This window comes from Taurulus bubalis (assembly GCF_910589615.1).
Source record: "Taurulus bubalis genome assembly, chromosome: 12".
Classification (NCBI taxonomy): domain Eukaryota; kingdom Metazoa; phylum Chordata; class Actinopteri; order Perciformes; family Cottidae; genus Taurulus; species Taurulus bubalis.
The window spans coordinates 17,200,644-17,215,686 of NC_136600.1; the positions used below are offsets into that span (position 1 = coordinate 17,200,644).

Here is a 15,043-nt window from a genome sequence, read left to right on the forward strand (position 1 = left end):
TAAGACCAGAATTAACTTGTTCAAGTTTTAAAAGAATATTAAACATTGGTTCAGTAAAAACAATTCAGTGAAAGCATGCATCTGGTCAGCAACAATGTGTAAGCCTGCTGTGTAAGCAATCAAATACAAACAATGCTCACAGAGGGATCCAATATTGTGTCACAAAATCATTCTCTGCATGCCATTACACAACTACCAGCAGCAGACTATGATGTTAATGTCAAATTAAAAACCTGATAGAAGCAATGTAGAAGTAATATGAGCTTTAACTGTATGTTCTGAGATGCCCTTGCCCATACTGTCTTGTTAAGTTCATATTTGTATATTATCTGTTGGTATACAAAGTCTGTATTGTTATGATAACCTGTGTCTTTAGCCACACTGTTGGAGTGTGTTTGGTAATTCATTCTAGGTAAATTCTCAATCCACTGGATGTTACAGCCAGGTAATATGAGTTCAAGATAACAGTTTATGGTGTTATCAATTTAATTATAAGGAATGCTATTATCTGAAATTAAGTAAATGGATGCATGTTGAGCAGGCAGCATATTTCCAAATGTAGTTTCTGTTCAGACAATATTTATTTAGTACTGCTGTTGCATTGCTTAACCCTGATATAAATATATAGGTTATTTAAATTATTGTAATTAGTCATTCATTATCTGGCTGTTGGAAATGTCAATTTGAACATGAACCATGTGTCTTATTCCTAAAACATGCTGCTTCTTGTGAATCTCACTGCGACGATAGTTATTTAAGTATGAGAAACAACACAAGACATTCTGTTCCCTTTCTCTTAACACTTTATTATTCTAAAGAGAATAAACAAGGGCTTTGTGACTTGACTTTGATAAGTAAGATTAAGTATATATAAAACTATTTGAGACTATTAGGCATGTGTGGATCAGCAACAGGTTATATGGTTTTGTTGGTGAATATCTGCTTTGTCCCTATTTCCTCATGCTTGGGTCAGAGTTAGACCTAACATTAAGTTTGAGCTTGAGCTTGTTCTTGTCTATTTGTAGTGATTTAGCAGTGATCTCTCAGTGCGTTCGGGTTCTTTGTTTATGTTCATCTCAATCTTGCTCCTTAGTTTTCATCTCCCTACGCCTGAGGTTTTGGGACCCAATGTTGCCACGGGAAGAAACGGACAAACTGAGAAATAGCACTCCGTGAATGAGTGGCACGCAAGCCAGAAAAACGAAAGATACTGAGAGGAGAGAGCCTCATTCTGCATCTTTCTTGTGTAACAGGTGTGCATGACGCTGTCTCTCCACCTGTTGATACTAGCAGTCACATTTCAGAGCGATCTCTGGTATAGACACCATCTTGAACACTCTTTGTGTGATTGTCTTTCTCAAGGTCTCCCGCTCTTTCTTTCAGACTCTTTTTTTCTTTTCTTTTTTTAATAACAATGTTCTTTGCCTCGTGGCACTGCTTGTTTAGCCGTAACTATATTTTACGACCCTTCTTCTCCATCTGCTGTTCAGATTTCAACAGAACTCGACGGCCAGACCGTTGCCATGTCGACCTCATCGCTACGGCGACAAGTAAAGAACATCGTCCACAACTATTCAGAGGCTGAAATCAAGGTTGTGTGTCCTTCTGTTTATCTGGCTTTTTTTCTTCTTCTTACACCCACATCCCCCGTATGTCCATGGCCTAAATGTATCCCATGTATCTCCTTGTCACATATGACATAACGTAGCTGCTGATAATCTAATGTTAATTTGAAGCAACCTCCTCACTCTTTCCCCTGGTTAAACAAAATGAGCTAAATCTAATCATTATCTGTTCATTAGGTCGCCTCTCTCCGGCTTGTGTCATTATTGGGTTTGCATTGCTACTCAAAACATTGTGGACCATTAAATTGTCACAAAGTATTGGCCCTAAATTATTCTTAATACGGACAGTTTGGATGGAGGATGATTTCAAGTTTGTCCCTTCCTGTGTTTGTTATCCAGGTTAGAGAAGCGACGTCCAATGACCCATGGGGCCCCAGCAGCTCTCTGATGTCAGAGATTGCTGATCTGACATACAATGTTGTGGCCTTCTCGGAAATCATGAGCATGGTGTGGAAGCGCCTCAATGACCACGGCAAGAACTGGAGACATGTGTACAAGGTTTGTGTTGAAGTTGGGAGTAATTGTTGTGCAACACTTCACCTGTCGCTGAGGATGCAGGATGTATCTTAAATCTCGCTTTACTGCCCACTACAGAGTAAACTAATCAGTGTGGAGGCAATGCGTAAGCAAGGGAGTGATTTTAGGCACAGCCCAAATATCGCTGCTGGTTTATGAAATGTTTGAATTATATTTCATTATTTTGTGGTAATTTGTGTGTGTTTGTACTTGGGTGTGAATGGATGTGGAATCTAATAGGGTGTCTGATTGTAGCCTATAAACTGCTTTAATATTTGTATTTCTATATTTGATTATCCAGATATTTTCTGTGATTTATATTTTCACCAGGCTATGACTCTTATGGAGTACCTGATCAAGACTGGTTCAGAACGTGTTGCCCAACAGTGCCGAGAGAATATATACGCAGTCCAGACCCTCAAGGATTTTCAGTTCATAGACAGGGACGGCAAAGACCAGGTACAAAAGCACACCCATGTCCACAAAGCTGCAAAGAAAATTGAAAGTGATTAGCGAGTAAGGTCCACCTTTGTGGAATATAGGCCCGCTTTGTCAAACATGCCACTTGTGAGTCATTCAAGGACATTTTACAATGAGTTTCTGACATCTTGTGCAAACAAAGCCAGCCGGTAAAGTTTTTATGGGTTGTTAACTGTTAACAAACTTTTACACTAACAATAAGGTGTACAGGGTAGAAAGAGCACTAGTAATTAAATGTATGTCTGTTAATATAATATTTAACTTTAAAAACAGTACATTTACTGTGCTGCATGGGCATATATGCCGATACCTGTATTTTCCTTCAGGGGGTGAATGTGCGAGAGAAAGCCAAACAGCTGGTGACACTGCTGAAAGATGAAGAGAGACTAAGAGAGGAGAGGATCCACGCCCTCAAAACCAAAGAGAAGATGGCACAGACCTCCAGCGGTGAGATTGGTACTTAAAATAGATGTTTTTAAAGATTCAAGCAATGTTTAAAGTTACATTATTACACTCTGGGAGAAAGGTGGGCTTACAATAGCATAAAAGGCCTTTAGCTCCCAGTGGCTGATGACCTAATACAAGCTCTCATCCATGCATGTGCTTCTTTTTTTTCTAACTCAGCCTCCTCCGCTCCCTCAGCACCCAGCCTGGGGGGCAGCCTGTCAGTGGGCTCCCACTCTGGAGGCGCAGACCCTGAGCAGGCCTGGCCACAGAGCACGGGAGAGGAAGATCTGCAGCTCCAGCTGGCCTTAGCCATGAGTAAAGAAGAGGCAGAGCAGGTAGCACAAAGCAGCATATTCAAGACAAGCAAATCTACATTAATGTTCTCCAATATATGATTTATGCATTACTATAACTAACTACAGCTAAGTTTGCCGTTTGTACAGTCATGTGGGAACCTGTGAATAATATATTACTGATATTATTCACTACATACATCTAGCTTTGCACTCACTATGTAATGCCTGACCTCCCCCAGACTAGCAAGGACCCTCTGGAGGACGCAGAGTTCAGCTATGCAATCACACTCAGCAAAGAGATCCAACAAAAGGTCAGGGGCAGAGAGTGTGCCCTGCTGACTGGCCATCCAGTCATCAACTATCTGTCTTTCTGTCAATTGGAATTTCTCAAACACACATCAAGTATTGATCTATCAATTAATCAATCTATGCTCATATTTGTCATGTGTCATCTCCCTCAAGATACAAATTTGCATCAGACTACAGTAACTTGGTTGAGATCATTTAGTTTGGTGTAGTGTCACTTTTTGTTATGGCGTTTGCCCAAATAAAACATGTGAAAAGTAGGTGCTCATCAAGTCCATGTCGAAAGTGAGCACCCAAAGAATTGAATAACTCTTAATTTGATTTTTGAATTTGCATGGCATTGGCAAATATTTCTCTTAATTGACTAAATTAAACACTTATTGGTTTGTAAGCACTGATTATTCTTTCCTTCCTGTCATCATCACTAATAGCATGCATTCAACTGTAGTCTTGATTTGAAATGCACTCTTTCCTTTACACCTGTCTCCTGCTGTTCCTCACACTGGGTTCACTGTTGGCAAACCGTGTAAGCCTGTTGTATGCAAGTGATCACCTACTCCTGCACATACTCTACTACTTTAAAGGTTTATGCCATAGTTATTGTTGTTTAGTGGCACAATGCATAAGACTAGCTGATTTCTATGGCCGTCTCTGTGTGGATAAGTCAGTGTTTTGTGGTTTTCATAGTCTCTTTGTAAAAAGGTAGGATAAAAGATGTTATTGAGTAGGGAGGTCCCAGGGTGATCTGCAAGTGGTTATATATATATATATATATATATATATATATATATATATTATAGATTAAATTCCACTCTTTTGCTTTATTGTAACTTTGTGTGCTCGACGGAGTTTAGCTAAGTGACTGGTACCTATTCCTAATCCACATCTTTATGAGCAAGTGATCCACGAGCAGCACAAACAGATTTTTTTAAAGTCAGCAAGTGTTGTAGCTCTTCCCGCTCCTACAGTTGGTTGAAACTGAATTTAAACCTCAGTATTCTGTTTATGTTTATTTAAAATCCTATCCAACCTCGCTACAACAGTTCTACAGCTCTCAATTTTATTTTAGGTAGCCATGTCGCAGCAGTGGATGAGCTTATTTTCTTTGTGATTTGATCATGTTGATCACTCGTATAATAATGTAGTAATTGGTTGATTTGTGTTCATTTTCAGTTGACTGAAGACTGATTTAAAGAGCAGGTTTTCAGTTTCCCCTCCCGACAATTCAGACTTAAATTGTGGAGTTGTAAACCGATCCTAAATCTGTACCTGTGATGTGCTTTCCGAGGTTGTGTGTCTCAGGTTGCTGACATCAGTATGTCTGATTGGCAGGAAGAGCGACTACGTAGAGGTGATGACCTGAGACTGCAGATGGCCCTCGAGGAGAGCAGGAGGGAGAAATCTAAGCCTGAGGACGTATGTGTAAAATAAGAGATGAAATCCTTAAGAAGTTTAAAATGGCAGTGGTAATGTTCATAACAACAGCATGTTCAGTTTAATAAATAACATACCATCCATGACCAATGTGGAAGATATCAAAGTCACTTAGACTTTTTTATAATTATTGCATTACCACGCAATATGTGAAACTTGATGTCCAAATCCTCAATGTTTGGATTTATATTTGTATTTCAGGCATCATATGTGTCAGTTAAGATGTTGATCATACGCAGAAATAGAAAATGCCTTTGGGCTCACATTCTTTTGATTGCATTTGTAATTGTCATTATATGCTGTTTTAAAAGACACAACACGGGTGAGGTATATTCTGATTGCCTGAATCCTTTTTGGGGTTTAATACTGATTCAAGTTTTTGGTTTAAATTTTGTCAAACTTAAAGATTCTTGAATGCAGTAACTGGTATGATAAACTCTCTAGCTTAATACAGTCTCAATCTCTCTCTCTCTCTATATATATATATATATATATATATATATATATATATATATATATATATATATATATATATATATATATATATATATATATATATATATATATATATATATATATATATATATATCTATCTATATCTCTGCAGAAACTGTATCTGTGATGATTGCAGTTTGCCTTCAAACCTCAAAATTAGTTTATGCGACTGTAAACATGTCTATGTTTAGACATAGACTTAGAACAAAGAAATCTTGGGCAGTTTTGTCAACATTGACAATGCACAGACAAGGAACCAAGAATGTTTATCAAAAGTTCAATCTTAATTCTGCAGTATCTATTTGACATGCATCTCTGGTCTGTCAATATCTGTCTCCTTCTAATTCTCTGATTTGTAAATGTCCTAAATATTCTGCTGTAGGAACAATAATCCATAGTATATTCTCTTGCACAGGGTGCTCTGATGGAACTGAGTGCCGCGGACCCCTGGGGGGCCGCCGGTGCCACTGTGGGCTCTGCTGGCCCTTCGCCTCCCCACACAGTTCCTGCCGCTGCTGCATCAGGTCCGTGGGGCACAGCCCCCGCAGACCCATGGGGGGTAGCGTCACCCACATCTCCTTCAAATTCTGACCCCTGGGGTGGGGGAGCCCCACCCACCATAGCCCCTCCGCCGGACCCCTGGGGAGAGACATCCAACAGGGTTAACAACGTCGACCCCTGGGGTAGCTCAGGTAAGCAGCTGCAACACTGGTCACATATCAACCCTGTAGCCAGTCAGGTTTGTGGGAACGCCGCCATCGCTGAGTATCCAAGCAGAACCGTGTCCTGCTCTGATGACCAAAGAGGATGTGAAGACCTCTTGACCTTTACTCCTCTTCACGCCACCGTTCCATTTCCTGTCACTTTACAGCCTTGTTACATTTTCTCATGTCACCATACTGTCGTATCTTTCACACTCACATGCTTTCAGTTTGTAACGAGGAAAGCAAGGATGCTAAATCCATTCTCCCTCTGTGTCTAAACCAGGGATTTGTATCCTCTTGTTTCTACTCAGGACTGACTGGCTGTGTCTCAACCAGAGCTGTCTCTTCTCTTACCCCTTTGTGCCTTTTTAATGAATGGGGTAGCTGCTTATCATCTCTCCTTTACCTCCACTGAGCTTCAGATATTGAGTAGGTGAAAGTAACATGAACAGCTACAGAAAATCTGCTCTCATCTGTCCTTGTCAAGTTAGTGGGACTGCAGAGGTCAAGGAGAGAAACACTAGTGTTGGAACCCGGCCCAGCTCCCTGCTTTGTTGTGGATTGTAAATGTACGTTGTGGTGTTAACCCTCCCCTCCCCTGCGTCTCCTCCCCTCCCCTGTAGCCGTGACCCCCCCCAGTGCCGACCCCTGGGGTCCCCCAATGCCACCCAGCACGTCCTCCTCGGGGGGGCCAGTAGACCCCTGGGCAAGGGACGGGCCTGTCCTTGTCTCTGACCCTGTCACCTCCGACATCTGGAGTGCCACCGCCAAACACACAAATGGCACAGGTACATTCACACTTAAAGCTACACGGGTTCACAAACACTGAGGTACTGGTACACACTTTTAAATAAAATGGGATTTTACAATACACACGGATTTTCAATTGCATGCACACAACAATTGTCTTGTCCTACATTTCATCCTCGTCTGTCTGTTCTATATTGTGTGTTTTTTTTTATTTATTTTTTTATAATGAAATTTTTTTTGTATTATTGTTTACTGTTTCTATTCCACCTTTTTTTTTTTTTTTTTTTTTCCTTCTCAGGAGACCCAGAGCGACGAGGCTCCCCAGCAATGGGCTGTGACAGCACAGGCTCACCGGTGCCCTTTGACCTTTCGTCTCTTGGTTCTTCACTTCCTGTTCGTAAGACTCCCGAGTCCTTCCTCGGCCCCAACGCAGCGCTGGTAGATCTTGATTCCCTGTTGTCGTCTAAACCCAAACCCAAACAGCCACCGCCTCCTTCTATCTCTTCCTCTTCAGCGCACAACCCTTTCCTCCAGAATACAGGTTAGTTACAGCTATCGTGAAGGTCTAATTAAATCTCTTGAACCACAATGCACTACCATTCCCTCACAAACTGGGTTCCTCCGAACACCACAAATCAAAAGCAAACTATTAACAGACCAATAACAACAAAGAATATTCACATTTTAAGTGTAAAGCTGATCCTCTTAAGAACGAGCAATGACTTAATGTTCAGGAAATGTATTCATTGATCAGTTAAGGAAATATTATTGACAAGAGATTAAGGAAAGTAAATCATTTACAAGAAAGTGTTGCTTTGTAACTTTAAATGAGAATGTACTGTATGAGTACCCCATGGCAACATGGTCCAGGGCTGCAACTATACATTATTTTCATTATCGACTAATTTGCCAATTATTTCCTAGATTAATCAGATTAGAGTAGATTTTCTCATCAATGTCCGTCACTTCCAATAACGTTTTTATCACAAATGTAAAACAAAAACAGTCACAATGTTGTCTGAGCACAGAGGCATATTATGCTCTTACACAAATCAAATTCATGGCTCCTACAGTTTTGTTTTGTGCGACTAACATTCAGTTTAAAGTCACATAAGAACGAGAAAAGTGAAACATTTGGAAACCAATGAATGTCTAGCATTTTCATTATCAGAATATTTTCTGATTTATTTTCAGTTAACTAATCAGTTAACCGACATGTTGTTTCAAGATCTGAAAACCTTGAAAATATTAATGGAGAGCACTGAAATAAATTATATGAAAATGTGTTGAACATATAATGTACTGGCAGACATCAAATGACTCTTGAACTGCCTAACTGTCACCTCTGACTCTCAGGCTCATCTCCTGCTCCTGGCATGGCAGTGACTCCTGGCAGCACCATTTCCAGTCGGGGGGTTTCTCCAATACCTGCCTCCTCCAACCCTTTCGGCGTGGCTCCACCCATGACCTCCATCTCACCTCAGCCCTCATCACTTGGCCTGAGCGGCCTCCGCTCCAGTCCTGTGCCTCCCAATCCCATGCTGGGCATGGTGCAACCAGGGATGGGCCTGGGGCCAATGGGTGTGGGTATGGGGCCTCCAGGAATGGGCCTGGGTATGATGCAGGCCAGCCCCATGGGCATGCCCTACAGCGGGCTCTCGCCAATGGCGCACCCAGGCTCGGCTCTGTTGGGGCCCGTAGCCGCACCTCATCTGATTTTGGGTGGGCCCAGTGGAGGAGTGATGGGAGCAGGCGGATCAATGGGAGGTGGAGGAACGACGGGAGCGAGCACCAACCCTTTTCTCCTTTGAGGAAGTGTCACCACTACTTTGCTCACCTGTTTCAACCTCCTCTGTCGTACCTGCTGCCCCCTTTATTCATCTCCCTCAACACAATTTGTCCAAAAAGAAAGAAATGTGTACATCTCTATATTTAAAGAAAAAAGAAAAAATCAAAAATTCAGTTTATCCTTTCCTTAAAAAGCACTATTTTATTTCAGAATAATTTACCACATTTAGTTTCTTTCATTTCAGTATGGGTTGTTTGTGGGCGGGAAATAGAAATCTATTTATTTTTGTTTTAATCCTGTTCTGTATCGTTCGTCATGTTGTGTTTTTTTGAGTCCTATGTTGAGAGGAAGGTAAGTCCGTGAGAGCAGGAGGCTTTTTCAGTAGCGTCACTCTACTCTGTAATATTACTGCACTGAGAGAGAGGTGGAGGGAGATGGGACATAGCCACTAACAAACTGAACAGAGAAACTGTACCTGCCTCTTCCTCTTCTCCCCCTCCTAGAATGAAGACAAACACTGAATCTCTGAAATGAAAAGAGTGCATGAAGGATCATTTTTAATGAACTCCAGACGGTCAGTCAGAGATACGGACTGAAAAACCTGCATTAACTTATCAGGCACAATGTGGTCAAATTGTTTCAGCTATTTCACTTTTAATTTAATTTAGAAATGTATTTATTTTTTCCCAATTCTTTTGGGAACAAATAAACGAGGAAAATCACACAATGATGCCATTTAAATCAAATGCTTATTTTCTTTCCCTTCCTTTTATTATTGTAGAAAACTTTAAAAAAAAAGAGACATCTGTGGTCTGATGTTGAAAAAGGATGGGATGTTGGTTGAATGTGTGTTTGCAGCAATGTGCGAATGAGAATATGAATGCTTATTTGTGAGAATGCAATAGTGCAAATGCCTGTTTCTGTGTAAATGTATCGATATATGTCTCCAGTTTTCTCCTGTGTCAGACCTTATTTCAGTGACTCAGAAAGGAAGAAATGACATCCATTATTTTTGTTTTTAAAAATTGTCACTTGTATAAATAATATGTAATGTTGGGATTTCAAATGAGGTATTATAAGGGTCACACATTTCTCTGCCAATCATATTTCACAATATTTTGTTTTGTTAATCAGAAGCATTAGTTTTTTTCCAATCACATTTAAAATGGGATCCCTGGTGTCCAGGTGTCCCAGAGCACCAATGTCCACTTTCATCTCTCGTTCCTTCAGGAAGGAGAAAAAGACAATTATTTCAACAAATGAAAGGAAGAAGAAAAAAAAATGGGACTTGACGACATGCTCCATGCTGTTCTTTTAATTTAGTTTGAATTTATTGTTATTTTATATCAAAAAGAAAAATATCTCTTTTATCGGGTAAGGTTGAATTTTGTGTGGTGATGACTGTGAACATTCACATTTGAAAAGTAAAATGGAAAAAAAATCTAAAGGAATTTATGAAATAAAACAAAAACACAGATTGTGCGCTTGGCTTTTTTTTCATGCTTGCTCTGTAGTAAATGTCTAAATCCCATATACGTTTATGTTTTGTTCTGCAGAGGACCGTAATGTGACACAAATAATGTTACACTTTATTTTCTTTTGTAAACATGTTTATACATCTAAAATCCAACAGAAAATAAAACACCCTGCCAATTACCTGCAGAAGAAAAGCTAAAGGGTATTACAGCATATGAATTTGAATAAAGGAGAAAAATTTTACATATTTTTCAACCTTGTAATACAGCGTTCAGTCATTTGTGACAAACTTGATCCCAAACTTGCTCTCCGAGAAGCTCCAAGTGATGCAGCCTCCGCAGAGAGTTTAGAGAAGACGCCACATTTCTCTGAAAAGTTCTGTTGTAATCGTTTCTCCACACAGACGGCGAGGGTCAACCGAGCAGAGAATCCCAGTCAAAGTCATCCTGGATCTCCTCACTGTTGCTGTGCAGACTCTTTAGTGGAGGACGCTGTCGCGGTGTCATAGACTGAGGCTGCATCCCAGCTGAGACAGAGAGAGAAACACTGACTACGGTAGCACACAACTAAAAGAAAGTTGTATGTCTATTTTAATAACTTTTCCTTTACGTTACACTTAGTTGCGCTGAAATACAAAAAGGAAACTTTTTGAACACAAGGTTTAGGTCTTACCGGTTGTGTTCGTTGGCTGTGGTCTCTGAAGACCCTGTCCCTGCATGTGCAGAGCCCTGCGGGGCGGCTGCACTCCACTGGCGGGGTGAACTATGGGAGAGTAAGGGAGGGGTGAGGGGTGTGTGAGGCTGGCCAGGGTAGGAGGGGGATTGGAGGGGTACGGTGGGACCTGTAAGGGGTGAGCTGCACCGAGGGCTAGTGGGGAGTTACTGCCAGAGGTGATCATGCCTCTATGAGTGAAGAAGCGATTCAGAGAGTCACAGAGGGAAGTGAAGAGCGTCGGGTCCAGGGCCCAATCGGAGAGCTCCGCCTGCCGCATACTCTCCAGCAGGTCTAGTGACAGAAAGTGAGGGCCTGTTAGTACAAAATATTATCAAGAGGGGAAAGGGTAAATATAAATAAAATACAAATTATGTTTTTACTCAATATTTCTATCCTTTTGCAAAGATCTCAATAATCATACTATTCATTATTTGCCACCAATTACACATTCTGGCAAATAAAGTGTGTGTAAACGCTGTTACTTTAGCTGCAAATGACAAAAGTTGTTCTTAAAGTGACACATAGCTGTGAAGATAGTCTTCATTTTCATTTGTTGACGTTTTGAGATATCCATCTTTAAGATTTCTCCCTGCTCCCCAAACCATGTAGACAAATTACATTGAATTGGTGGCACTTAGCTTTTAACAGATTTGTGTCATTATTGAATAATCTGCCAAATGGCTACAACATTATCAATATAATTTCCCAGAGCCTATGGGGAAATCTTCAAATTGCTTGATTTATTTGACCATCAGTGTAAAACTCAAAGATATTCTGTGTACTATCACATAAGACAAAATCAAAGCATAACATCTTTATATTTTAGAAGAAAATGTTTGGTGTTATACTATTAAAATGATTAATCAATTGTTAAAGAATAATTGCCAATTCATTTTCAGTTTGCCATTTTCAACTTAACGTTTCAGCTCCTGTATTCATTAGCCTAGTATCCACAGTCTTATGAATGTTCTGTATGGCCAAGACTCAGAAAAATGTCTCAAAACCTCAGCAGATAAAACCCAAACAACCCCCAGAGGTGAGAGAATGTGTCATTTTGTGGTTTGGGTGAAGCGACCGGTTGAACAAGACTGGTGAACAGACCTGGGTGACCAGAGAGGTCTATGTTTGCCCAGTCTAGATTGCTGGCAATACGGAAGCTCTCCTTCAGAGAATCGGGGTTAATGAACCAGTCTGCTGGCACCGCTAAAATGGAAGGGAGGAATGCAACTTTAGAAAGCAGTGATATTTCCTGTGTTGCTGCTTTTAATTCAATACAAGCTTTTCTAGGCTTGAGACTCACTGTGTTGTGGAATGCGCTCTGTCTCAGGAGGGTGTGCAGCTGGTGCAGGTTGAGGAGACATTGGTAGCAGAGTCGGAGTGTGAAGTGTAGTAGTGTCAATGTTCAGAACAGCCTGCGGAGCAGCATCCGCTGCATCGAGCATAAAATAAGTCATTCATCCCAGCTGCCCACGTGTATAATGTACTATATATTGTAATCTAATTAATGGACACCCAAAGTACTTACACTGTGAGCTTCCCCTATCCCGCATGGTCTTGACGAGAGACTTGAAAGATGTATACAAGTCTGGTAAGTTCATCTCATCGAAGGTGAAACGCAGCGGAGGATCAGCGGAGGGGTTTAAAGAGACAACAGGAGGGGAAGCAACAGATGAAGATGAAAGAGTGGGCCCTGACTCGGTGCAAACAGACACAGGCCCTGAGTTAAGAGTGCAGGAGAAAGTGGGAACAGACACTGAATTAGGAAAACACAGAGTGGCATCCGAGAAGGAGGGAGCCGCTGGAGAAGACATGTTGGCAGCAGACAGATGTGTAGCAGAGGCAGCGGGAATAGAAAAAGTGGGGCCGGATGGATGGTGAGGGGGGAAGGAGTTGATGGGATACGTGGAGTCAGCAGGTTTGAGCCCAGCTGAAGGAGAGACGGATTGATGATGGACGGGGTGAGTGGACACGGAGCTCGGCATGTAGGGGGACGGTTGCTGTGAAGATAAGACATCAGATTAAATGCTGCAACCCTGCTGCACTGTTATAAAGAGGGGACATAGTGACTCTACCTTGCATGGGGGAGGAGAGAGGGAGGCATGGCGGGGCGGCTGCTGCTGGGTGTCTCCCAGCTGCTCCGTGTTCAGGAGCTGGTGCTCTGTGTGGGAGGCTGGTTGTGGTTGGTGAGAAGAAGCTCTGCGCTCTGCTTGTGTCACCGGTGTTTGAGGAAGCTGTCACAGCGAAGCGTTACAATTGGCAAAGGTAGAAAAAGGTATTAAAATCCAATAGGAAAGTAAACGTATCATTACGTTCAAGGTGTTGCTCCACTCAAAATTATTATTATTAATAATTAAAATACTGAAATACATATTTTGTCATGTAGCCATGGTTTTATCTGCCTGGTTTTGAGATTGCTGCCTCCACCCCTGTGCAATGTAAGTGAATGCTGATTTATCCCCAAAAATGTATGTAAACCATTTTTTATGTTAACAATTTCTTCATATGAAGTAGCCCTTACTAAAACTGCTGACTGCATATCAAGATAAACAAGGACATTTTTCATTTATCAATTTACTGCAGTGGATGCACAAAATCTCATGTAAGTAGAACCAAAACTAGTATCTGCATGGCTGAATAGCATTAGATCAAATGAAATTAGGAAATATGTTGGTTTTTTTTTACTGACCCAAAAAGTAAATATGTATCAGGAAAAACTGTGTTCCCAAAAACTGTTAATGATATTTACTACAGTCATTCTAACTTTTTTCTTAACACTTTTGGGTATTTAATTTTGGGTAGTTAATGAGTGAGTGAGTCATATCACATACATCCTCTTCTGGATAGGGACGCTTTAGAGCCCTCACTTGATTCCCCTCTGTAGGTCCATCCATCGTCCAATAGGAACCCTACAAATCGGCACAAGTTTCCAGCTTTACTCTCTTTTAATCAATCCATCTCACATGATGCAAATATATGCTTACGATGTCATGATATAACAAGTCTATAAAAAGTAATTCACCTTGCCAGGGTCACTTTGTGGCCGAGGAACTTTCCTGAAGCATTTATTAAGGGACAGATTATGTCGAATGGAGTTCTGTTGAGGACACAAAGTGATGAAATAAGTCTGTCGTGCACCAGCCGACGATGCAAATATTATTAATATTGGTTACAAATTAACAAACCAATTGCTTTAAATGTATACTTTCGTTACAAAGTTATTATTATTCTAGTAAACTAATAATATGTTAGTATTTGAAAAGCTTACTTTCCATCCGCGGCCAGCTCGGCTGTAGTGGGGAAACGTGTCACTGATCCAGGTGTAGATGTCATTCAAACTCAACTTCCTTTCAGGTGCAGCTGCTATTGCCATGGCGATGAGAGTGGCATAGCTGTGAGGGGGTTTCCCTTTGTAGTTGGAAGAGGAGGGGTCCGGTAGAGAGGGCAGAAAGTCTCCTCTCTCCCTCCCTCTGTCTTTTTTCTTGTCCCTCTCGCCGCCTCCTCTCTCTTTCCCGGAGCGCAGGCTGCTGATTCCCAGCTGAGGCAGCCAGTCAATACTGGTAAGACTGGAGTCTAGTTCAGAGGACATTGTCTCTCTTTTTCTCCGTCCTGGGTGTGAGGGATCCGAAGAGGAAGCACTGGATCAACACGTCCTTCTATTTGGATATGGTTGCGACGAACACAAACACAGAGAAAAGCTTTAGTGGATTACCCTCTGCCTGTATAACACTGTCAACCATTAGTTCCTATACTTCCACCCAGCAAGTTCAGACACTCTGTGCTTCTCTGGAAACAATATCTACTCATAAACAAGGACATTGCATGAATGTGACAGCATCTGACAGTTTCACCCACACTTTCTATTTTCTGAGGAAGAAGAGTGACTTGCTTACCTCTCAATAGTCACTTGAGGCCCAAGGCCTTAAAAACTATTAATATTTGATGTCATCAGCTGTGCTCAACTGGTGTCCATTCTTCCCTTCAGGTCTCTCGTCAGCATGTTGATCCCCTCGC

The 15,043-nt window shown here is 41.3% G+C and overlaps 2 protein-coding genes across 2 annotated transcripts; one reads left to right on the top strand and one right to left on the bottom strand.

Moving 5' to 3' along the window:
- Window positions 1–1,523: 1,523 nt before the first annotated feature.
- Window positions 1,524–9,874, top strand: epn1a (epsin 1a; the record flags this gene model as incomplete). The annotated part of the gene is made up of 11 exons (XM_079227646.1): window positions 1,524–1,597; window positions 1,970–2,123; window positions 2,472–2,600; window positions 2,948–3,068; window positions 3,246–3,403; window positions 3,604–3,675; window positions 5,003–5,086; window positions 6,015–6,291; window positions 6,927–7,091; window positions 7,352–7,594; window positions 8,410–9,874. The coding sequence occupies 11 exons, from the start codon at window positions 1,524–1,526 to the stop codon at window positions 8,862–8,864; spliced, it is 1,932 nt and encodes a 643-aa protein (XP_079083772.1). The 3' UTR covers window positions 8,865–9,874.
- Window positions 9,875–10,010: 136 nt separating this feature from the next.
- On the bottom strand, window positions 10,011–14,993 carry foxj2 (forkhead box J2). Its single transcript, XM_079227649.1, has 10 exons — window positions 14,923–14,993; window positions 14,298–14,685; window positions 14,052–14,126; window positions 13,861–13,938; window positions 13,105–13,263; window positions 12,558–13,029; window positions 12,333–12,461; window positions 12,134–12,235; window positions 10,991–11,323; window positions 10,011–10,844 (listed from the first exon to the last, which is right to left on the bottom strand). Exons 2-10 carry the CDS (start codon window positions 14,616–14,618, stop codon window positions 10,732–10,734), a joined length of 1,782 nt encoding a protein of 593 aa, XP_079083775.1. The 5' UTR covers window positions 14,619–14,685; window positions 14,923–14,993; the 3' UTR covers window positions 10,011–10,731.
- Between the last annotated feature and the right edge of the window lie 50 nt (window positions 14,994–15,043).